The sequence below is a fragment of the Anoplopoma fimbria genome, chromosome 4, assembly GCF_027596085.1.
Source record: "Anoplopoma fimbria isolate UVic2021 breed Golden Eagle Sablefish chromosome 4, Afim_UVic_2022, whole genome shotgun sequence".
NCBI lineage: Eukaryota > Metazoa > Chordata > Actinopteri > Perciformes > Anoplopomatidae > Anoplopoma > Anoplopoma fimbria.
Window position 1 is genome coordinate 24546821 of NC_072452.1, and position 24017 is coordinate 24570837.

Genomic DNA, 24017 nt, shown 5'->3' on the forward strand with positions numbered 1-24017 from the left:
GACACATTAGCACATTTCCAGACATCATTGACTGAAGAGTTAGAAAGTTCAGCGATTTACTTTTTTTTTTTTTTAATGTTTCACAGAGAACAAACTGTCCAGAGACAAAATACCAGTTTACAAGAGACGACATGAAAGTTTAAGTCAGTGAGACAGAGATGAGGTCACCTCTGAGGAAACCTGATAGTGAGTGAAAACCGTCAGTTTGAAAGGTGGTTGGTGTAACTGGTCGACCCTGTCTGCTGGCCTGGAGAGATGAATGGAAAAGTGTGTGTGTGTGTGTGTGTGTGTGTGTGTCTGTCTGTGTGTGTGTGTGGGCGTATAAGTAAATACCAGACATAAAGCATGGTAACGGACTGCGTTTCCTTATCATGCTGACAATAGGACATTAATCTCTTGCACACACGCACATTTACATCCACATATTCATGAAGTGTTGTAAAAATAAAATAAAAATCCAGTTTAACTGATTTCTTTACCTCCTTTCCTCCTTCCTCCCTTCCTCATACCATTCTTTCTTTTAAAAATCTTCACTTCCCCCAAGAGAGAACAGTCGCTTGCTTCCCTTCACACTGAGTCACGTACACATACTTCCTGCTCTCTTTTCTTTTCTTTTTCTGCTCTCTCATTGACGTGGCTCAGTTTGTGTCTGACTCTCAGCCATGTGTTGTGACTGCAGACCACGTGGCTGCTCGGGCTTTATTACAGTAGATCACAGCGTGGGGCTCTCACTGGGCTTTATTACAGTAGATCACAGCGTGGGGCTCTCACTGGGCTTTTATTAGAGCTCTTGTAAGAAGTTTCCACGTGTTGTCGAGAGAATTTTGAGCAATTCTTAAAAAGGGGTTCCTTAGGGGTTTAAAAAGATTCTTTAAGGGGTTATGTGGCTTCTTGACGGGCCTCTAGGAGTCTAACGGTTACACACTTTCTGCCCTGTTTAAGGGGTTCTTGAGTTTTTTAAGGGGTAATAGAGCTCCTTTAAGGGCCTATAGGAGTCTTTAAGGGTTGCAGGCATTCCACTTTGATTTAGGGGTTCTTGAGGGGGTTTAAAGGGGTTCCTTAAGGGGTTTAAATAGATTTGTTAAGGGGTTACATATATACACCCTGTTTTAGGGTTTTTTGAGGGGGTTTCAAGGTGTTTTAAGGGGTAATAGAGCTCATATAGGGGGCTCTAGGAGTTTTTAAGGGTTGCAGGCATTCCACTTTGATTTAGGGGTTCTTGAGAAGGTTTAAAGGGGTTCCTTAAGGGGTTAAAGGGCTCCTTTAGGGGCCTCTAGGATTCATTAGGGGTTCTAGACATGCCACCCTGTTTTAGGATTTTTGAAGGGGATTTAAAAGGATTCCTTAAGGGGTTTTCAGGGCTTCTCAAGGGGCGCCTAGAAGTCTTTGGAGGGGTTTCAAGCGTTCCACCCTTTTTTTCGGGGTTACTGAAGGGGTTTAGAGTTTTTAGTCTTCAAATCTTGAGTGGGAGCAGTTCTTCCAGGGATTCCTATCATTAATGGGGTTTTAGGTTCTTGAGTAGTTCTTGAAGAGGTTATGTTTAGGGGTCAAGGTCTTGAAAGGCAGTCCAGGGATCCTTTGGGGGTTAAAAGAGTCCTTGTGAAGGTTTCCAGGCTTCTGAATGGGGTTCTGGATGTTTCTAAAGGGGTTTTAGGGGATCATGAGGATGTTTCATGGATTCGTGAGGTGGCAGGGTCGTTGATGGAGGGGGAATTAAAGGGGCATTCTAAGGTTTATAGGGCTCCATCGATCAAATATATGTTGGATTTCATCTGTAACTTCAAATATGAATCTGTGAATGAATGAAAACTTGAGTGTATTGAATTCACCTTACATTGTAACTGCACAGAACAAATGGCTTCCTTTTAAGAAACACTGCACACAGTTTGCATGATTGAGGAGATCTTTCTTGACTCTCAAACACAGAAAACAAAGCTGTGCCACCGTGACCAAAGAGTCCACAGATTAAACAGACCAAACAGAGCAGCTCATTTCAACTGATTAACACGCCGTCGACCAACGAAGGGGAACTAATCAACCAGAAGACCTCTTGGGTCACGCTAGCACTTTGTTGTGAGCCACAGGGAGATGCTCTGGATAAATGCACCGAGACACTTCGAGTATAGGTGCTGCTGGTGTACGTGACATATTTTCTGTCTAATCCTGCATTGTACCGGGGTCTGATGCCTCTGTTGGTTTCGGTGTCGAACCTCCTCTAACATGGAAGTCTCATTATCTAAAATGAGTAGCTGTTGAGAGATGAGGGGCTGTTGATGAGAGCTCCTTGTGACTCCGACAGTGAACAGTGTAATAATATACAGTACATATGCCAGACGATGGAGGCTTTTAACCAAAGTGCCTCGCAGTACTTCAGCTGCATACATATTTTAGGAAGGGTGCCCCGATGGGAACTAAGCCCCTCGTTTTAACAATGGCAGTGCTGCTCTGAGCGATGAACTTCACAGGAAACACCAACCTTGGGAGTCTCATGGAGGGGAGCTATTTCCCATGTTTGGTAGCTCGTGTTTCAGAGAGCAGTGGTTTGAGAGAAAACATAAATTCCTGTGTGATCGGAACTGAGTGACGCAGGATCCCTCCAGCTGTGATCAGCACCTCCAGTTTTTTAAGGGGGTTAAGATTCACACAGTGACTCATGCACTTTTGTTGCATTCTAAAAATAAGACGACCCGCCTGGGGGATTCTGCTTTAATCTGGATGTTTGACTAACGTGACCTTTCCCCCTCTCTTTTTCCATCTTCAGTATGGGGAGGAGGAGGTGTGTTCGGACCGTTTGGACACTGACTTCCCGGACATCGACCTATCCCAGCTGGACACCAGCGACTTCGACAGCGTCAACTGTCTCAGCGAGCTTCAGTGGTGCAACGACCAGCCGGCGGACACGTCGCCGACCTCCATCCACTACAGTACGCCGGATGAGCTCTTTGAGGTGAGGCTTCTACAGCTGCTCGGCTGTGGGACGCCAACGTAATGCATCACAAATATATGCAGACTCTTTCTCTCTGAAATACATCATCAAGGATTCAAGGATCATTTATTGTCATTAACAAAACCTTTTAGTAGTACATTCCTGCATTTATGAATTTGCATCATAAGGAACGAAAACATTTCTCTGGACAGATATTATGGCTGACCTCTTCACATTAACAATTCAACATGAGGAAAAGATTTGCCATCAACTTTGATGACTGTGTTTGAACACCAAGCATCATGATGTAAACACAGATTCCATCTCCTTTCATCCAACCAGAGTCCTGCACTTTGTCCTACTGTCCACCTGTCAAGTGCAGCTAGATCCTTCCAAGTCTAATGGTGGTAGCCATGCTGTTATCATTACATTTGTTAAAATGAATATATTGATCAGTGGATTGAGTGACAGGCTTTTGTTTTGCTGAGAAACTGTTGAAAAAGATGTGACGAGCACATGTACAAAGTTAAAGGCACAAACAAATCGCTTGCTTAGAAAAGAACCTCCATCACAAATGTAACTCCTGATGGCTTCAGATTTAAGGGCATTTAAGTCGGCACAATTGGACATCTTTATTATTACAAGCAAAAGTTATTAGTATGAGTATTTATTTATTAAGACCAGAGTTATTTCACAAAGTACTACGAAGAGAGACGAATATTCACAGTTGGTGAACGTTCTAAATGTGTCTCAGTTTATTTCCCGTCGTAGTTCATGTCAATGGCATCTGCTGACAGGAAAATGGACACAGACCCAAGCTGTTGCCTAGCAACTCGATTCCGTCGATTTGCTCTTTAGCACATTGAATCTGGGGCACCGAGGAGACAAAGTTTCCTTCACCGTCAAAAAAAACCCGATCCCCGTGCTGAAATGTGCAGCACGTCTCAGAGGACGCTGCCAAGGTATTCCCAGCTACGCTGTGTGTAACATGATGATGGAGGCAGTCCATCAGGTTTTCAATCTGCCCCCGATGCTCCTACAGGGGCCAATGAAAACCCAGAGGCCCCCGGTATCAGGTGCCTTTGCCGGATGAATTCAGGGAATACCTTTTTAGTTTGTCTCTATCTAAAAGCAAAACCCCTCCAACATTGATTGTCTGTAGGTTTCCAGTGCCAGCTCCCATTACAGAGGATAAATTGAGCGCATCTTGAGAATAAAAAAATGGGACAACAAAGAGATAAAGTAGCATTTAGGTCCAGATCGTCGGCTATGTAACGCCGCTCTGCCGGTGGAAATTGCTCTGATGCTGCAATGCACCGCAGAGTATTGGTTAAATGAAGACAGGGAAGACATGATGGGAATGCAGGTGAAGTAAACACAGACCGTCTCTGTCTCCACTCTCTTTATTCTTGCTTCGATCCCCCATTAGGCCGACGCCCGACTGACTGTTTGTCTTCCTGCTGTCTTTCGCGAGACTTAAAAGACGCAGTTGGCCTCTCAGACCGGACTCACAGTACTGCATTAACAGTAATGCTTATTGGTAATGACGGAGTACTGTTTGTGAGAAAGATGCAACAACAAAACACGTCATCTGCTACTGACATCACCGGAGGAAGAGAAGACACAACATGGAAACGGATGCATTTAGCTCTTTATTGTCCACCTTCTTCCTCTCTCAAATACTTTTTTAACTTTTTCATTCTCTGTGCTCTTGTCTCTTTGTTGATCTCTCTTTTCGTTCTCGCTCTATTTTCCCCCTCTCCATTTTACTTCCTTTCTTTACTGAACTTTCTTTTTCTTTTTTTTTACTTTATCTGACTCTCTTTATCTTTCACCCTTACATTTTCCATTTTCATAGTTTCTCTTTTCACTTTCTCCGTCTTTTTTCTTCACATTTTGACATGATTCCAAACATTTATCTCCTTTATTTCTCACTTGTAACTGTCCTTTGCATCACAGTTCACAGTCTCATCTTTCTCTTCCTCTGCCACCCACCGAACCCGGCGTATTATATTTTTGCCAATACCCTATTGATCAGACTAATACAGCAGTGCCAGACGGTGAGATGGCGTTCGGTCATAAACAGGCTGTAATGAATAGAGTGATAAGCCGACAGATCAAGCCCCCTAATGTCTCCGTCTCTCTGCTGTCCAACGATACTCCACTTATTTACAGGAGCGTATCGGAATCTAATCCCATGTCAGGGTGGGATTGATCGATGCTCGTGTGAGGAAAGGCTTCATTTAACCTTGGAGAGGAGAAATTGATTTAGTTACAAATGTTATATATTACTTAAATAACAATAATAATGATGTAAAGGCATCTACACGGTCAAATATATCAATATATGTTATGTCTTCTGATATCTGTCATTGATGTTACCTTCTCTGTCTCTCTGTTTCTGTATCACTCACTGAGGAATCAGATTAATACCCAGGAAATCTAATTATTATCTCTCTAATCTAGTTATTGTAATCAGGAAATATCCATGAGTGCCTTTGAATGTACAGATATACTGGTAATGCTGCTGAAACATCTGTGATTATGATATTAAACTTTACATTTTAAATAGAAAGAACATTTTTCTATGAAGAAATATCAAACTAAAGTATTTTAAAACCACGGATCAGAGGTTAGATTCCAAAAGAAAGAAATATTGAAACCAAAGACAACTATTATTATCAGGAAAAGCATAATTTATACCGCTGCAGAGTGTAACTTTAAATCTACCTCACGACGAGGTGTTTGACATCCTGTGGAGAATTTCAAAGTCTAAATTAAAGCACCCAGCGAGGAGAGGAAGCGAGGCAGCGAGGCCGTGAGACAGAGAATAAATTAAATAATAAATGGTTTGGCAGCCGGGAGATGGAGCTGGATGATAAAAGACGGAGACAGATGAATGGAGCTCGGTGGCTTCCCGTAGGCCAGCCGTGCTATCACCTCTCCACCAGACTCTGCTCTCAGCAAGATGGCAGCTCCATCACAGTAAACAACCGCGTGGATGACGGGATGACGGGGGGGAAATTCTTTGCACTGAAATTACAGATAAACAATATTTTTATGCTGCGTGTCTTCAAATGTAACCATTTTCACACTTGGGATTTTTTTACACCATCGTTAGAAACCAAGATAGTCGAGAGTCAAACACACAGGGCCAAGTGGTTGATTTTTATCCTTCCTTATTTTAATGTGTAGTGTCCTTTCTAATGAGGTCAAGGGTCAGATTACAACACCTTGACTTTGTTAATAGATAAAACAGAAAAAGAGGCAAGAATGGACTTTAGACAGCAGCTGATTGGAGTGAATGAAGGAGGAAGATGGAGGAGAGAGAATCAGCAATGACACCGAGCTTCCAAATACTTTTTTTCTATCTGAAATATTTCCAGTTGTAAATACAGAATAGAAATCTGTCAGAGGATAGTTATCATAGTTTCTAGTAGTAGCTTCTGACGTTCAACAATCACACAGTGAAGAATCAGAGGAATTAGACCAGAATGCAATGCAGTCACAGGTGTTTTGGGTTATAAGTAAAAGCTTTTCTTCCCCTGGAAAATCTCCTGGTAGTTATGTTTACTCGTATATGTAACAACAGCCGAGAGCAACAAGTTAAAGCTGCTTACATAAAGTGTTGACTTCTGGGAAATGTACGAAATGACAAATGAATTATTGTCATTGTGAGTGGATGTCAGAATTATCATCACGTTTTCATTTTTCTGACGGCCCTCGAAAAACCAAAAAAAGCTAAGCTTAAAAAAAATGTGATATTTCCTCAAAAACATTTCATTCTACATTTCTCATTTTAAATTTTGCTTAAAATAAACTGTTTGCTTTAACTAGATTCTGTAAAACATACAATTCTGAGCTCCTTAGTGCTCCTAGGAAGTCTCGTGACAACAATTGAGTGAAACTTTGACTGAACTGCAGTCTGCTGAACAGAGCGGAGAGAGAGGCTGTAAGTAGAGGTTGTAAAAAATATGAATAGATCAATATTTATAGCACATGGAACTTCGTTTTCTTTTCCAACATTGCTTACACTTGTGGCCTTTTTTTGTAAAATGAAGTATCAAACAAATTCAATTTCCAATTTTCTTCTTTTTTAAGATTTATGGCATTGTAACTGTGTTATAGCACACAAACGTCATTCTCTCTGCTTCCAGCCATGGTTGTGATGTGTCCATAAAGGTGCAGGACTTTTATATTGCAGTGAAAATCAAGGCTACAGAGAGAGAAATGTGACAGGAGCGACTAGAGCAGGTTTTGTGTTGTTGGTTAGTTTCAATGTGCTGAACTTCTTCTCACACATCTCTTCTTCTCTCTCTTCTCCAGATTGAAGAGGAGAACGCGGCCCTGCTCGCCGCTCTGACCGACAGCTTGGATGGCATGGTGGACGCCGAGGTGGGCGGGCTCTCCGTCTTCCCCGCCCTCGGGGGGGAGCCCTGCCAGGAGGACGAAGAGGAGGACAATCTTCCCCTCAGCGCCGAGGACTTCAGCCAGTCCATGGGGTCCGAGACGGACGACCCATCTCTAGTAAGAACACCTCCATACTTCCTCCAGACGGGGGCTTTTTCTATTTCTTTAACCAATTGTTTTTGATGTAACATTAAGAGGAGAAACCTCATTTCACTCATTTTTCCTGAGGGTCCCTGAACTCACCTTTTCAACCCACATCTGAACATTTACCCCCTTTAAGAACTTGACATCCTCTCCTCAGATATCTTCATGTTTCTCCTCTGTCAGTAATCTTCAAATCATAAAGTCGCCTGTTGAAGTGGAGCCTTTCATACATGCTTCAAAACACCATCGCCTCCACCCTCTCTCACCCCCCACCTCTCCTTTCCCATGCGCTCTCTTTTTTTTCCCCCCCCCCAGTATCTTAATCTGTGTCGCATTTTGCTAACCTTGATGTTTCCCCGTTGGGTCCGCGAGGTTCAAAGTCTGCCTTCAACTCCAGGAAAACAGAGGGAGGGACGCATGAGGCCCGCTGTGACCTTTCATCCAGTCCTGTTTCTGTGTGTGTGTGTGTGTGTGTGTGTGTGTGTGTGTGTGTGTGTGTGTGTGTGTGTGTGTGTGTGTGTGTGTGTGTGTGTGTGTTTCTGTGTTTTTAATGCCCGGGTGTCCTTCCAAGAATAGAGGGAAAGTGCAAAATCCTTTAGGACTGAGGACACATTACAGATTCTTATTCAAAGAGTTTATGTAGGAATTCAATTTGGTTTTGAGCAAAGATTAAAAGACGTAGGTTAGACGTATTTTTAAGGTTTTTTGCACAAGTTAAATTAAACTTATGTAATGATGTTATCATGTTCCCATACTTTGGTGAGAACATGTTAAAAGCTACGGAGCTACGAAGACTCGTTTTGAAAGACTGTAACTTTTCCTTTCAGATCTGGATCAGGGTTTAGGATCAGGATTAAAAGTTTAGTAATCCAAACATGTATGTGCTCTTCCAACACATGCTTGACTTTTATGTGTTTGCTTGTTTTCATCCCCATCCCTCCCCCTCTCTCTTTTCACACAGACCTGCTGGATGCCTCTCTCTCTCCCCCTCTCTCTCTCTCTCTCTCTCTCTCTCTGGGCCCCTCCATCGTTTCCCTGAACTAGACTTCCAGGGAAACAAAAAAAACTTGTTTTTCCCTCCTCCCTCTGTACCCAGTAACCCCCCTGTTATCATCCCCTGCCTGCACCTAAAGCACGTCTAAACACTAACACTAAACCTCCACCTCATCACACAGGAACAACAAATCGCTGTCTCCCTTTAACACTGAATATTGTGGCCTACTTTTCCCCCTCGGCTCTGGAGCTTAATTGAAGCAGGAAGCTATTTGGCTGCGATAAATGACTTGTGATTACTGCTGATATGCAGCCTTATTGCACTTGTCAAGATGAATTCAGCCCGTTTCCTCAATTTGACTTAAATTTCAAAGCAAAAAAAAAAGGAGGAGCTGCTCGCAGGTTTTCTTTTTTCTTGTGCGCTCTGATTTAACAGTAGTGTACAAAGATGCTATTGTTTGGTTGAATACCTAAAAGTGTTAATACTCACCGAAGCTGCACGGCCGTAAATTACACAGCGAGTTGTACGATAAATAAAAAGGTCAGTGAGTGAAGTCGGAGGACGTTTGTGAAGCTCGACAATGAAAGGTTGGATGTGCAGTATAATAGTTTAGCTTCTAGAGAGAAAACTAAGTGAACGGCAGGACTCAAAAGGACCACCTCTCATAGCTGGAACTAAACTGTCTGATGATTGATGAATTGAAGTAGAGAGGAGCAAGAACTTCTATTCCTGAAGTATTTATACGTCAAAAAGATGTAAAAGTTAAGATTTCTTAACCAGGCTAGCTGTGTGTCTGTGGGGAAGACGATGTCTGTCAGTCGGTAACAACATTTTGTCCAGAAATACTTAAATATTGGATGAATTTCTATGACATTTGGTGTAAATGTCCCTGGTGGCCAGAGGATGAATTCTAAAGACTCTGGTGATCCGCCGACTTTTCTACATGTCTGTTTATGAGTAAAAAGTTGGTTTGCTACGTAATCCGGTACAGATATTTACGTTCATCTAAGGAAGAATTGTGATTAATTTTGTGATCCCTTGACTTTTTATAAAACCATTAATACTTTGGTTTATGACGAAACCAATGACATTCATATCAGCCTCAGCTTTACTTTGTTAGCATGCCAACATTAGTATTAAGCTAACGTAAGTACGTACACAGAGCTTAGATTTGATTGAACTTGTAAAAGTATACTTCCTTTGTAATCTACTGGTAGATTTATTATTTATTATTTATTAGTTGTGATTTTTACATTTAGATTTTGAATATATAGCTAAGTCACTATGATCCGTTTCTTACGGACTTGAAGGAACTGGTATCATGTGTCATATTTGACCATTTCCTAATTTTTATGAAGAATGCACTACCGCTGTTGACAGCATTGCAAAATCTGGCATCGGAGAGAAAATTGACTAGAGCAAAGGGCATTCCTTCCAAATGGGTGGAAATGATGATGACTTTAATGACCTTAGATAGTTGAGTAAGGGTTTGGCAGTTGAAGAAGCCAAAAAGAAGCCAAAAAGAAGCCAAGCCTTCAGCGATAGTGTGTCTTCCACAATGCTGGAGCAGCAACAGCAAACACGACGCAGCGACACAGAACCGGCTTTGTTGCCGTTAAATGCCACGGAAGGTTTTTGTTTGGTCCAAAACCAACGGGTCAGCGGAGAGGTCGAGCCAACAGATGCCATCGTCTTAGCTGTTGTGTTGCAAAACATAAAAACATAGTGCCCTGCCCGTGCACATGACCGCCCTGCTCTCCTTTTCACCTTCAGCATTCATCGGTTATCAGTCAACCTTGTGTCAAAATAACAATGAGTGTAGGTCGGTTAATCAGTTACGCCCGCCAGTTTTCTCTCAGTCTCCATCTAGTGGGGAAAGACGCTGAAGGTCACATGAGAGGCGGTCGGTTCTGCTGGGTAGTTGATGGTATATATATATATATATATATATATATATATTTATATACTGAGGAGACGTTGCCAAAAATAGACCCTTTCTCTGTCAGTGACGGTGCTTTGTTTCTTCTCTATACTGAAGTAGAGCTGATTGAGTTTACTGAGAGCTCACTTCAGGGGTATAAATCCAGTTTCCAGCTTGATGATAATAATTATAATAATGCAATTTACTTTTAGTGCACTTTTCATACAAGAAACGCAAAACAGAGTGCTCTAAAATTAGGGGAGATAGACATAGAATGAACTTAAATACAAGGGGAATAAGATTAAATAAAATAGAAAGAATACATAAAATAAAACACACTTAATAATGATGATATTGAGATCCACATTTGATAAACACTGCAGCTGCATCAAAGGGTCTCCATTCTCTTCTTAGTTTCTGTTTTTAGCTTTTTCTGCTTAAATATGAGACAAATCTTCAACCTAACTGTTAGCGTGTGCTCATCTTGGTGATCACCACTGCAGGTTAAACGCCAGTGACTTATCCTGCATTTTCATTGCTGCATGAGCAACTCGTGCTTTTTCTTGCTCCATCACTGCACGTGTCACTCCAGCTTGTATTTCCTCGAATACTGTAACTTAAAAAAAGATTTAAAAAAAAAAGTCTCCTCTATCCCCAGACACACAGCGCTCAGTCAACCGCTTGTTGCTTCATTCCTCCTGACAGCTGGCAAGATAACGCGCTCTTCCAAAAGTTTACTCACACACACACACACACACACACACACACACACACACACACACACACACACACACACACACACACACACACACACACACACACACACACACACACACACCTTTTTGCTGTCACGCTACCACATACTACTACTACTATTACTACTACTGCTGTCAGGCTACTACTACACCTCCACTTCTATTTCTGTCGTTGCTCTGAAGTCATTTCCCTCAGGGCATCGTCTCGTTGCCTCCAGGCAGGAAGTTTGTGACTATAGCACGACGAGTCAGGCCTCCGATCGCTTTGAGGGATTCAGAGTTTTTAAAGTTTTTTTAGCTGCAGGAGATCATTATCATGTCAGAAACACTGATGAGAAGTACTACTGTTTCTATGAAGAGCAGGAAAAGTATTTTTTTCCCCCTGCTTCAACCAAAAAAGCATTGATGAAACAAAATCTGAATTAGAGAATTGATTGACCAATTAGTGCCATTTCTAGAGTTTCAGATTTCCTCATTGTGAACTCATGGAGCGCCATGTTCTGTAACAACAGTACTACTGCGTGTACTATTCACCTGTAGCAGCCACTTAACTGTAGTAATACCCAACTGTTCACACCGTTAATTGATGTTTACTCAGCTATAAGTACCTATATTTATATCTGCTCTCTTCCATGACGCTGTGTTTTTCGTTTCCTGCCTGGGTCATTAATGTCTGTCAAGAAAAAAAAAAAAAATCTACCTCTTAAGATCTATTTTTAAAGTCACTTATCTGAAATGCAACATCTCCAGTATTTCCATCCTCTGACAGAAAGCAGAATATTTATCTTCCCCGTATATGAATCATATCGTTCTGCGTCGTAGCTTTTCCATTTTGTTTACTATCAGTGGCAGAAAATAGCAACCTAACATTCATATCCACTCACACAGAAAAGCCTTGTGTAATGACATTATGCTGTTTACTCTACTGAAGCCGCCAGATGTGTGTGTGTGTGTGTGTGTGTGTGTGTGTGTGTGTGTGTGTGTGTGTGTGTGTGTGTGTGTGTGTGTGTGTGTGTGTGTGTGTGTGTTCTCCATCCCCTATTCTATCCGTTGAGTGGTTTACTGTCACATGACTGCTGTCACTCATGTGTTCTTGCCTGAGTGTTTCACTGCCCTCTACTGGTGGGAGAGGATACTGCAGCGTGTGTGTGTGTGTGTGTGTGTGTGTGTGTGTGTGTGAGTGTGTGTGTGTTTGGGTTTGTGTGTGTGTGTGTGTGTGTGTGTGTCACCCACCAAACAATCTGTTTGATATTTTATTAGCTTGATTGGATTCAATTTAAAGATGTCCACTATTTATGTATCACCATTTTTTTTATGTATTATTTCAATTTTGATTTAATTACAATATATTATTTTTGTATTGCTTTGTAATAAATCAGATTTAATTAATTTAATTATTAATCTCTCATACATGTAGATGTATTTAAAAGCCTAGAAAACTTAGAAAAACTTTAGTCTTGCTAATAACAAAGTAATCACAGATAGATAATATTAATGTTAATTTATAAATTAATTCAAATTGTTATCCCTCTCGGTCTCGGTCAGCGGCATTTTTGGCTGGTCCGTCTGTTTATTGCATGCAGTATCAAAGGAACGCCTGAAGGGAATTTCTTCATGATGATGGATTTGATAATTATAAAGTTCACAAGACATGATCCTCATGCTCTGTATGGAGGCATCTGTATTACATTCTCTGCAAATACGACTCAGCCTTCTCTATATATATGTGTGTGTGTGTGTGTGTGTGTGTGTGTGTGTGTGTGTGTGTGTGTGTGTGTGTGTGTGTGTGTGTGTGTGTGTCCCACTATGTGTGTGTCCCACCACTGAACAAGGCCTGCATTGATGCTGCCAGTGGAGTTCTGGAAGGCTTCCAGAGTAGAGTAGAGTGTTTGAGGGGCCCGGACCGGTTGGCTGGTGGTGGTTGGGTGGTGGTGGTGGGTGGGGGGCTGGAGGGCTTTCAGTGTTTCACACAGACACCAACCTTCAGTCTCCTCTTCACTTCCCTCAATGGGACTCTCAGAGGAGCATCATCGGGCGCTCTGAGCCAAGTTGGCATCGACCTCTGAGGGCCGCGGTGTCGTTAGCGGTAGCGGTAGCGTTAGCGATGCAGCCGATCAGCCTGTCAGTCATTTGACCCAGATAGTATTCTGAGGTCACAGCCAGCTCTGAGGTTGTACTCATTAAAGCATTACAGTGAGATACAATGATAATGTGTGTTGAACTTTGACCCCTGGAGAATTATCAGTAGACAAACAACCGCTGTTATAAACCATAGTGTCTTGTATCTGTTTCGGAGAAGTATATTTTTAGTCAGTTTGATTCAACTTTCCTCTCTTTAATGTTTCACAGTGCTTTACCATAAACGTATGCCAACATAGAGAGTGGTTTTAAGAGCCTGTCTCAGATATATATAGTCCCCAATATAAAGATGAACTAGAGGTGAGTCAGCAGGTTTGATATATACAGTATTTAAAGATTTTTTGGCTCCATTAATGACTTTATATTCATCGGAATGGCCTATTATATAACAAGGCAATATGGCAATATTTCATGTCCCGTCATTTAATGTGAATAATCTAAAAAATGAACTGCACCGTAGTAAACATATTATTTTAATACATAACCATACCTTACCTAGCTTCAATTTTTATCTATATTTTTATTTTGTATAATTTTTATACTGGATATCTCCTCAAAACGCACATTGTAGACCCTTTTGTCTGCTTCTCTCTGAAATCGCTTTTTTGTTTATTTCCCAAAATGTATTTATGTTTATTCACTGAGTGCAATTAGTGACAGTGTGGCTCCAATGAAGCTCTGACAGCTTGATAAAGTAGCAGCGTACGGTCAATTCTTTCTTGAATTTATCATTTATAATCACCTTTTCCTTCACTTTCATCATAATAGCCAAATCATATTCAATAATTGTATTAATACCCAGCAGGGGTGGATGTGTAACACTCAGGTGACCATGGTTGATGTCTCCAAAGAGAGGAGGGGTCTTTGGAGGGTGTGTTGCATTAACTGAGCCCTCTGGCTGCAGGGCTCTTTGCTGTAAATCATTTGGGAAGCCCTGATGTTATATCCCACCGCTCCAATCCTCACTTCCGATCACATCTGTATTTTCTGCACCGTCGTCTTCTGGAGCAAACGCTGCACAGCTTAGTGGGGGGATTTTCTCCCTAAGCTGATTTATATCAGCTGATAGGCCTGTCATGAAGCCAGGCACTGGAATAAATGGATGAATAGACAGATGATGATGAAAAAAAAAAAGCAATGAAAGGATAGCGAGGGAATGAGGAGCGGTTGTGTTAATATCCATTTGAAAGGTAATACCCTACAAAGGATTCTAGAGGGGTTTGTTCTGTTTCCTCCCTGTGTCTTAACTGTGGCTTCCTGTTTGATCTGAAGGAAGGAGAGTATGGAAAGATGAAAGACAACATTAAGGGGGATGGATGGAGAGAAGGAGAAGTAGGAAAGATGGTTGTCAAAGGTCAGAGATGGAAAGAATGGATGAAGTGGGAAGGGGGATGGCGAGTTGCAAAGATTTATGGATCAAAAGAGGAAAGAGGAAGCTGAAATAAGGATTCAAGGAAAGGAAAGGAGGATGGAGATCGGTGTCAGAGGGTTGGAACGAAATGAGAAGTGACCACGGAGTGAATGACAGATAGGACGGTTAGGATGGAGGAGAAATTGAGGAGCAGAAGTCATATTCCATGTTATTATAGAGAGAGAAGTGGCCGAATCCGGCTCTTTAATGGGAAAACGTGAATGTGCCATGTAGCTGTCAGCTTCAGCGTCGTGATGAATGTACAGTATCATAACCTCATGGCCTCCGCTGCACATTATTCCCTTGTACAAACATCCATCTGCTGGGAGTTAACAGCTGACGGAATATAGATTAAAAATTGAAATGCAAGGGTTGGAGTTTCGAAGATTTCCCACTTTCTATCCGTGTGGTAACATTTGTTCTTCACATTAAGACATAAAGTCCTTTCTCTGTTATTTCACCTCACGGAGTTAAATCAATCCAGATGTGCTGAACATGTTTGATGCTACTTCAGCTGATTTATTCTACCCTCTTTCCTCACCAGCTGATGAAGCTCCTGCTGACTCCTCCCAACGTGCCCGCGGCCGTCGACGCACACAAAGACAGAGTCCACGGCCATCGCTATAGCAACAGAAGCCTGCACCTTCGGCAGACCAGACCCCTGGTCAAGGTGAGGCACCAATACCTGTCGTTAGGTAGACTTGGCTGGTTTACAGTAGGTGGTAGTATAAAATGATTTAAAACTCTCCCTTGGACTTTAATATGACATACAGTACCAGTCAAAAGTTTGGACACACCTTCTCATTCAATGGTTTGTCTTTATTTTTATTTTTATTTTTTTCTACATTGTAGATTAATATTGAAGACATCCAAACTATGAAGGAACACATATGGAATGATGTGGTAAACAAACAAATGCTCAACAAACCAGAATATGTTTTATATTTTACATTCTTCAGAGTAGTTGAATGAGAAGGTGTGTCCAAACTTTTGACTGCTACTGTATATACTATGACCTTTTTCCGACATACTATACTATGACTTTTTTATGATATTTTTGACATTTTTAGCAAGATAACAAAATTAGATTTTTCCAATCACTTCCCCTCTGAGGTGACGAGTTAAAGCAGAAGTACCTCACTGGTGTCTGAACGTATTGTTTTGCAGGCATCTACATAGAACAGATGTCAGCGTTTGATTACGAATCATTCCTACTTTGTCCATTCAAGAGTGTTTGCTAGATAAATTGCAGTGATTGGTTGTTCTGATGCTTAAAACGACCAATATTTTCTCTCTTTTGCTCATAAAAATAATGGATGCTATCTCTTAAAACAAAAGATGGAGGGTGACGTAGAAGGCTGCAAAACCTCTTTTGGAGAGGTGCTGAGATGGATGATTGAGAGTACAAGTTTGTATCTCGTTTACTACCATCAGTCAACATTGATTTCTTCTTACTGCGACAATAATATTGCTTAAATTTAGAAAACCCTTGATTCATAACAGGCAAATGGAGCATTATTATTGTTTAATGTGCTTGAGCATGAGGAAATTTTTTTTTCTCGATAGCTTTTTGGGTGTCAGTCATCTAAAACCTGCAACATCTGGCCCTTAAATAACATCAATCCCACCTGAAGTAATTTCATTACACTGGCCGTCTGCAGAGTTTTAGCATCAATGTTTAATTACAGGTTTAATGATGATGGTACTACTGAAAAAACTGGCAGTTCAGTGGCTCTCGTTCAAAGATAAAAGCCATCAGTATTGGCCTTTAGGAACTCGTATTGGCTAAAGCTGACAGGTCTTGGATAATCATTACACATCATTCACAGGAAAATAATAAAACAGCATAACTTTGCAAAGTCTAACCAGGAACAGCAGCCTTTTTTTTTTCAAATGAAAGATCTCATTGTAGACTAAAAACTCTTCAAGCTTGCAGAGACCTTCAGCCGCCGCCCGTGATAGATGTGGTGTCGGAGAAGGGAGCACATTTACAACGGCCACTGCTGTATGACTTAGCAGTAATTGGACGGCTGCCAGCATTGTGCTTGAAGTGGTAATTTATCTTGTAAGAGCATAAAAAAACATGGTGAACAGCCCTCTGCTCTGGCTCAAGTAAGGAGGATAGAAAACACCCATAGGATGCAGGGCGGGATTAGCCAAACCTGCTTCCATCATGTACCCTCCTAACATGGCCTTGTGTGTGTGTGTGTGTGTGTGTGTGTGTGTGTGTGTGTGTGTGTGTGTGTGGTGCGTTTGAGGTTTTAGTGTGGCTTTGCTGTGGCAGATGGCGGGAGTAGTGACTGACAGGGCAAAGGGGCAACAGTGAATCACAGTCTCTCTCTCTCAGTATGAGCAATATAGAATCAGCCATTTCATCCAGCTGCACACTGACTCATCCCTCACAAAGTCGTAAGCTGAATATGCTGCTCTGTGGTCAGTGTTCCTGTATCAAGGGCAGGAAATTGGAGATACACCCGTGTGTTCATTAGTCTGTTTTTTGTTTTGTTGGGTGGTTCATTTTTCTTGTGCTTTTGAGTAACTGTAGACAGTGATGAGATCATGAAATAAGTTGTCGAAAAAAAGTCAAATTATAGTATGTCGAAAAAAAAAAGTCATAGTATAGTATGTCGAAAAAAAGTCATAGTATAGTATGTCGAAAAAAAAGTCATAGTATAGTATGTCGAAAAAAAAATCATAGTATAGTATGTCGAAAAAAAAAATCAAAAAAAGTCATAGTATAGTATGTCGAAAAAAATCATAGTATAGTATGTCGAAAAAAAAAAAAAAGTCATAGTATAGTATGTCGAAAAAAAGTCATAGTATAGTATGTCGAAAAAAAAAGTCATAGTATAGTATGTCGAAAAAAAGTCATAGTATAGTATGTCGAAAAAATAAATCATAGTATAGTATGTATGAAAAAAAGTCAAATTATAGTATGTCGAAAAAAGTCATAGTATAGTATGTTGAAAAAAGTCATATTATAGTATGTCGAAAAAAAATCATAGTATAGTATGTCGAAAAAAAAATCATAATAGTATGTCGAAAAAAGTCATAGTATAGTATGTCGAAAAAAAAAAAAGTCATAGTATAGTATGTTGAAAAAAAATCATAGTATAGTATGTCGAAAAAAAAATCATAGTATAGTATGTCGAAAAAAAGTCATAGTATAGTATGTCGAAAAAATAAATCATAGTATAGTATGTCGAAAAAAAATATATAGTATAGTATGTCGAAAAAGTCATATTATAGTATGTCGAAAAAAAAAAAAGTCATAGTATAGTATGTCGAAAAAAAAATCAAATAGTATGTCGAAAAAGTCATATAGTATGTCGAAAAAAAGTCATAGTATAGTATGTCGAAAAAAAGTCATAAAAAAGTCATAGTATGTATGTCGAAAAAAAGTCATAGTATAGTATGTCGAAAAAAAAGTCATAGTATAGTATGTTGAAAAAAAGTCATAGTATAGTATGTCGAAAAAAAATTCATAGTATAGTATGTCGAAAAAAAGTCATAGTATAGTATGTCGAAAAAAAGTCATAAAAAAGTCATAGTATAGTATGTCGAAAAAATAAATCATAGTATAGTATGTCGAAAAAATAAATCATAGTATAGTATGTCGAAAAAAAGTCATAGTATAGTATGTCGAAAAAAAGTCATAGTATAGTATGTCGAAAAAAGTCATAGTATAGTATGTCGAAAAAATAAATCATAGTATAGTATGTCGAAAAAAGTCATATTATAGTGTGTCGAAAAAAGTCATAGTATCAGTAAAAAAATGTCGAAAAAAAGTCATAGTATAGTATGTCGAAAAAAGTCAAATTATAGTATGTCGAAAAAAAGTCATAGTATAGTATGTCGAAAAAAGTCATATTATAGTGTGTCGAAAAAAAATCATAGTATAGTATGTCGAAAAAAGTCATAGTATAGTATGTCGAAAAAATAAATCATAGTATAGTATGTCGAAAAAAAGTCATAGTATAGTATGTCGAAAAAAAAGTCATAGTATAGTATGTCGAAAAAAAGTCATAGTATAGTATGTCGAAAAAAAGTCATAGTATAGTATGTCGAAAAAAAGTCATAAAAAAGTCATAGTATAGTATGTCGAAAAAAAGTCATAGTATAGTATGTCGAAAAAAAAAGTCATAGTATAGTATGTCGAAAAAAGTCATAGTATAGTATGTCGAAAAAAAAATCATAGTATAGTATGTCGAAAAAAGTCATATTATAGTATGTCGAAAAAAGTCAAAAAAAGTCATAGTATAGTATGTCGAAAAAAAGTCATAAAAGTCATATAGTATGTCGAAAAAAAATAATCATAGTCATAGTATAGTATGTCGAAAAAAGTCATAGTATAGTATGTCGAAAAAAGTCATAGTATAGTATGTCGAAAAAAATCATAGTATAGTATGTCATAAAAAAAAATCATAGTATAGTATGTCGAAAAAAATCATAGTATAGTATGTCGAAAAAAAGTCATAGTATAGTATGTCGAAAAAAGTCATAGTATAGTATGTCGAAAAAAAAAGTCATAGTATAGTATGTCGAAAAAAAAATCATAGTATAGTATGTTGAAAAAAAAAATCATAGTATAGTATGTCGAAAAAAAGTCATAGTATAGTATGTCGAAAAAAAAAAAAGTCATAGTATAGTATGTCGAAAAAAAGTCAAATTATAGTATGTCGAAAAAATAAATCATAATATAGTATGTCGAAAAAAAATCATAGTATAGTATGTCGAAAAAAGTCATAGTATAGTATGTCGAAAAAAGTCATATAGTATAGTATGTCGAAAATAATGTCATAGTATATAGTATGTCAAAAAAAGTCATAGTATAGTATGTCGAAAAAAAAGTCATAGTATAGTATGTCGAAAAAAGTCATAGCATAGTATGTCGAAAAAATAAATCATAGTATAGTATGTCGAAAAAAAGTCATAGTATAGTATGTCGAAAAAAGTCATAGTATAGTATGTCGAAAAAATAAAAAAGTCATAGTATAGTATGTCGAAAAAAGTCATATTATAGTATGTCGAAAAAAAAAAAAAGTCATAGTATAGTATGTCGAAAAAAAGTCATAAAAAAGTCATAGTATAGTATGTCGAAAAAAAGTCATAGTATAGTATGTCGAAAAAAAGTCATAAAAAAGTATAGTATGTTGAAAAAAGTCATAGTATAGTATGTCGAAAAAAAATAAATCATAGTATAGTATGTCGAAAAAAAGTCATAGTATAGTATGTTGAAAAAAGTCATAGTATAGTATGTCGAAAACAAATGTATAGTATAGTATGTCGAAAAAAAGTCATAGTATAGTATGTCGAAAAAAAGTCAAATTATAGTATGTCGAAAGAAAGTCATAAAAAAGTCATAGTAAAAAATAGTCATAAAAAAGTCATAGTATAGTATGTCGAAAAAAGTCATATTATAGTGTGTCGAAAAAAAATCATAGTATAGTATGTCGAAAAAAAAATCATAGTATAGTATGTCGAAAAAATAAATCATAGTATAGTATGTCGAAAAAATAAATCATAGTATAGTATGTCGAAAAAATAAATCATAGTATAAAAAAAAAATCATAGTATAGTATGTCGAAAAAAATAAAAAAGTCATAGTATAGTATGTCAAAAAAGTCATAGTATAGTATGTCGAAAGAAAGTCATAAAAAAGTCATAGTATAGTATGTTGAAAAAATGTCATAGTATAGTATGTCAAAAAAAGTCATAGTATAGTGTGTCGAAAAAAAGTCATAGTATAGTATGTCCAAAAAAAAAATCATAAAAAGTATAGTATGTATGTCGAAAAAAGTCATAGTATAGTATGTCGAAAAAATAAATCATAGTATAGTATGTCGAAAAAAAGTCATAGTATAGTATGTCGAAAAAAATAAAAAAGTCATAGTATAGTATGTCGAAAAAAAGTCAAAAAAAGTCATAGTATAGTATGTCGAAAAAATGTCATAGTATAGTATGTCGAAAAAAGTCATAGTATAGTATGTCGAAAAAAAGTCATAGTATAGTATGTCGAAAAAAAAGTCATAATATAGTATGTATGTCGAAAAAAAAAAGTCATAGTATAGTATGTCGAAAAAAAAAATCATAATTATAGTATGTTGAAAAAAAGTCATAGTATAGTATGTCGAAAAAAAAGTCATAGTATAGTATGTCGAAAAAAAGTCATAAAAAAGTCATAGTATAGTATGTCGAAAAAAAGTCAAAAAAAAGTCATAGTATAGTATGTCGAAAAAAAAATCATAGTATAGTATGTCGAAAAAAAGTCATAGTATAGTATGTCGAAAAAAAAATCATAGTATAGTATGTCGAAAAAAAGTCATAGTATAGTATGTCGAAAAAAGTCATAAAAAAGTCATAGTATAGTATGTCGAAAAAAAGTCATAGTATAGTATGTCGAAAAAAAATCATAGTATAGTATGTCGAAAAAAATCATAGTATAGTATGTCGAAAAAAGTCATAGTATAGTATGTCGAAAATAATGTCGAAAAAAAAGTCATAGTATAGTATGTCGAAAAAAAGTCATAGTATAGTATGTCGAAAAAAAGTCATAGTATAGTATGTCGAAAAAAAATCATAGTATAGTATGTCGAAAAAAGTCATAGTATAGTATGTCGAAAAAAAGTCATAGTATAGTATGTCGAAAAAAGTCATAGTATAGTATGTCGAAAAAAAAGTCATGTCAAATTATAGTATGTCGAAAAAAATATATCATAGTATAGTATGTCGAAAAAAAAATCATAGTATAGTATGTTGAAAAAAAGTCAAATATAGTATGTCGAAAAAAAAAAAGTCATAGTATAGTATGTCGAAAAAGAGTCATAGTATAGTATGTCGAAAAAAAAAAAGTCAAAAAAAGTCATAGTATAGTATGTCGAAAAAAAAATCATAGTATAGTATGTCGAAAAAAAAATCATAGTATAGTATGTCGAAAAAAGTCATAAAAAGTTATAGTATGTCGAAAAAAAGTCATAGTATAGTATGTCGAAAAAAATCATAATCATAGTATAGTATGTCGAAAAAAAAGTCATTATAAAAGTCATAGTATAGTATGTCGAAAAAAGTCATAGTATAGTATGTCGAAAAAAAATCATAGTATAGTATGTCGAAAAAAAAATCATAGTATAGTATGTTGAAAAAAAAATCATAGTATAGTATGTCGAAAAAAAATCAAATTATAGTATGTCGAAAAAAAAATCATAGTATAGTATGTCGAAAAAAAAATCAAATTATAGTATGTCGAAAAAAAAATCATAGTATAGTATGTCGAAAAAAAAAAAAAAGTCATAGTATATTATGTCGAAAAAAATCATAGTATAGTATGTCGAAAAAAGTCATAGTATAGTATGTCGAAAAAAAAAATCATAATATAGTATGTCGAAAGAAAGTCATAGTATAGTATGTCATAAAAAAAGTATAGTATATGTCGAAAAAAAAATCATAGTATAGTATGTCGAAAAAAAAAAATCAAATTATAGTATGTCGAAAAAAATCATAGTATAGTATGTCGAAAAAATAAATCATAGTATAGTATGTCGAAAAAAAGTCATAAAAAAGTCATAGTATAGTATGTCGAAAAAAGTCATAGTATAGTATGTCGAAAAAATAAATATAGTATAAAAAGTATGTCGAAAAAAAGTCATAGTATAGTATGTCGAAAAAAAAAAGTCATATATAGTATGTCGAAAAAAAAAAAAGTCATAGTATAGTATGTCGAAAAAAAGTCAAATTATAGTATGTCGAAAGAAAGTCATAGTATAGTATGTCGAAAAAAAGTCATAGTATAGTATGTCGAAAAAAAGTCATAAAAAAGTCATAGTATAGTATGTCGAAAAAAAGTCAAATTATAGTATGTCGAAAAAAAGTCATAAAAAAGTCATAGTATAGTATGTCGAAAAAATAAATCATAGTATAGTATGTCGAAAAAAAGTCAAATTATAGTATGTCGAAAGAAAGTCATAGTATAGTGTGTCGATTTTTTTTCATAAAAAAGTCATGTCAAAAAAAAAAGTCATAGTGTAGTATGTCGAAAAAAAAAAATCATAGTATAGTATGTCGAAAAAAATATATAAAAGTCATAGTATATTATGTCATAAAAAAGTCATAAAAAAGTCATGGTATAGTATGTCATAAAAAAGTCATGGTATAGTATGTCGAAAAAAGTCATAAAAAAGTCATAGTATATTATGTCATAGTATAGTATGTTGAAAAAAAGTCATATAAAAGTCTTAAGAGCTTAATACTACAGATTATCATTAAAGTCATATATGGAGTATGTCATCATCTCATTATGAATGTCACACATAGTATTCCATTTAAAACAGTACAGTATGCCATTAAATGAGTCACGTGTTTCAAGTTCTTTATTTTCATATACAACAACTACAGTGAAGCAGTATAAAAATATAACAAAATATCTTTATTATGGAGTGTTAATGCAGAACGAATACATTTTAAACAGTAAAGTAGTAAATGTATAATGAGAAGTTATCAAGGATTCAGTGGTAGATTGTTCCAGACGGCAGCAGGTAGAACAGTTTGTGGCTTTGGTGGTTTGGGGTCTCTGATAATCCTGTTGGTCCTCTTCCTACACCACTGGGAGTAATGGTCCTCCATGGATAGCAGCTCCGTCCTGATGATGTGCTGAGCATTTTGCACCACCCTTTGTAGTGCCTTACAGTTGAGGGTGGTGCAACATACCAGGCGTTAGAGTACTCTCAATAGTGAAGCAGTAGAAATTGCAAGTATGTCTTGACAAATGTAAGAAAGAAATCATGGCACAGTATGTCATGAAATGGTTATAGGATAGTTTGTCATGGAATAAAGTCTTAGTATTGTATGTCATAAGATTGTCATAGAAAAGTCTTAGTGTAGTATGCTCTTGAAATGTCATGAAATATGTCATAATATATTTATATTCATATAAATGACATGAAAAAAGTCAGAAAAAGTGATAGTATAATGTCATAAAAACCTCACAGTATAGCATGTTGTTTCAATGTCATGAAATATATCATACTACAGTTTTTCAGGGAAATGGCAAGAAAAAGTGATAGTATAATATGTCATTTAAATGTCATAGTATAGTATATAGTTGACCCATAAGTTAATTTACCTTTTATTTATTACATTAATTTAATTCAGGCTGAAAAAAATTATAACTTATGATAAACTTTTGGCCAACATTGCTCACAAAGATAAAAAAAAGACACTTTTCCTCTCAGGGTTTTCTGAAGGAGTTTGATAGTACATTGATAGTAAATATCAAGTTTTGTTGTCAGTTCCTCAGAGTCAAAGACTGAGATTTAAACAAA

The 24017-nt window shown here is 37.0% G+C and overlaps 1 protein-coding gene across 1 annotated transcript in view; it reads left to right on the forward strand.

The window, feature by feature from the left end:
* The window catches only part of ppargc1b (peroxisome proliferator-activated receptor gamma, coactivator 1 beta), a 90101-nt gene that overhangs the window by 58634 nt on the left and 7450 nt on the right, over nt 1-24017 (forward strand). The window contains exons 2-4 of the mRNA XM_054597187.1: nt 2762-2947; nt 7253-7453; nt 15245-15370. Of these exons, the coding sequence (XP_054453162.1) occupies nt 2762-2947; nt 7253-7453; nt 15245-15370 (513 nt within the window). The remainder of the gene's footprint in view (nt 1-2761; nt 2948-7252; nt 7454-15244; nt 15371-24017) is intronic.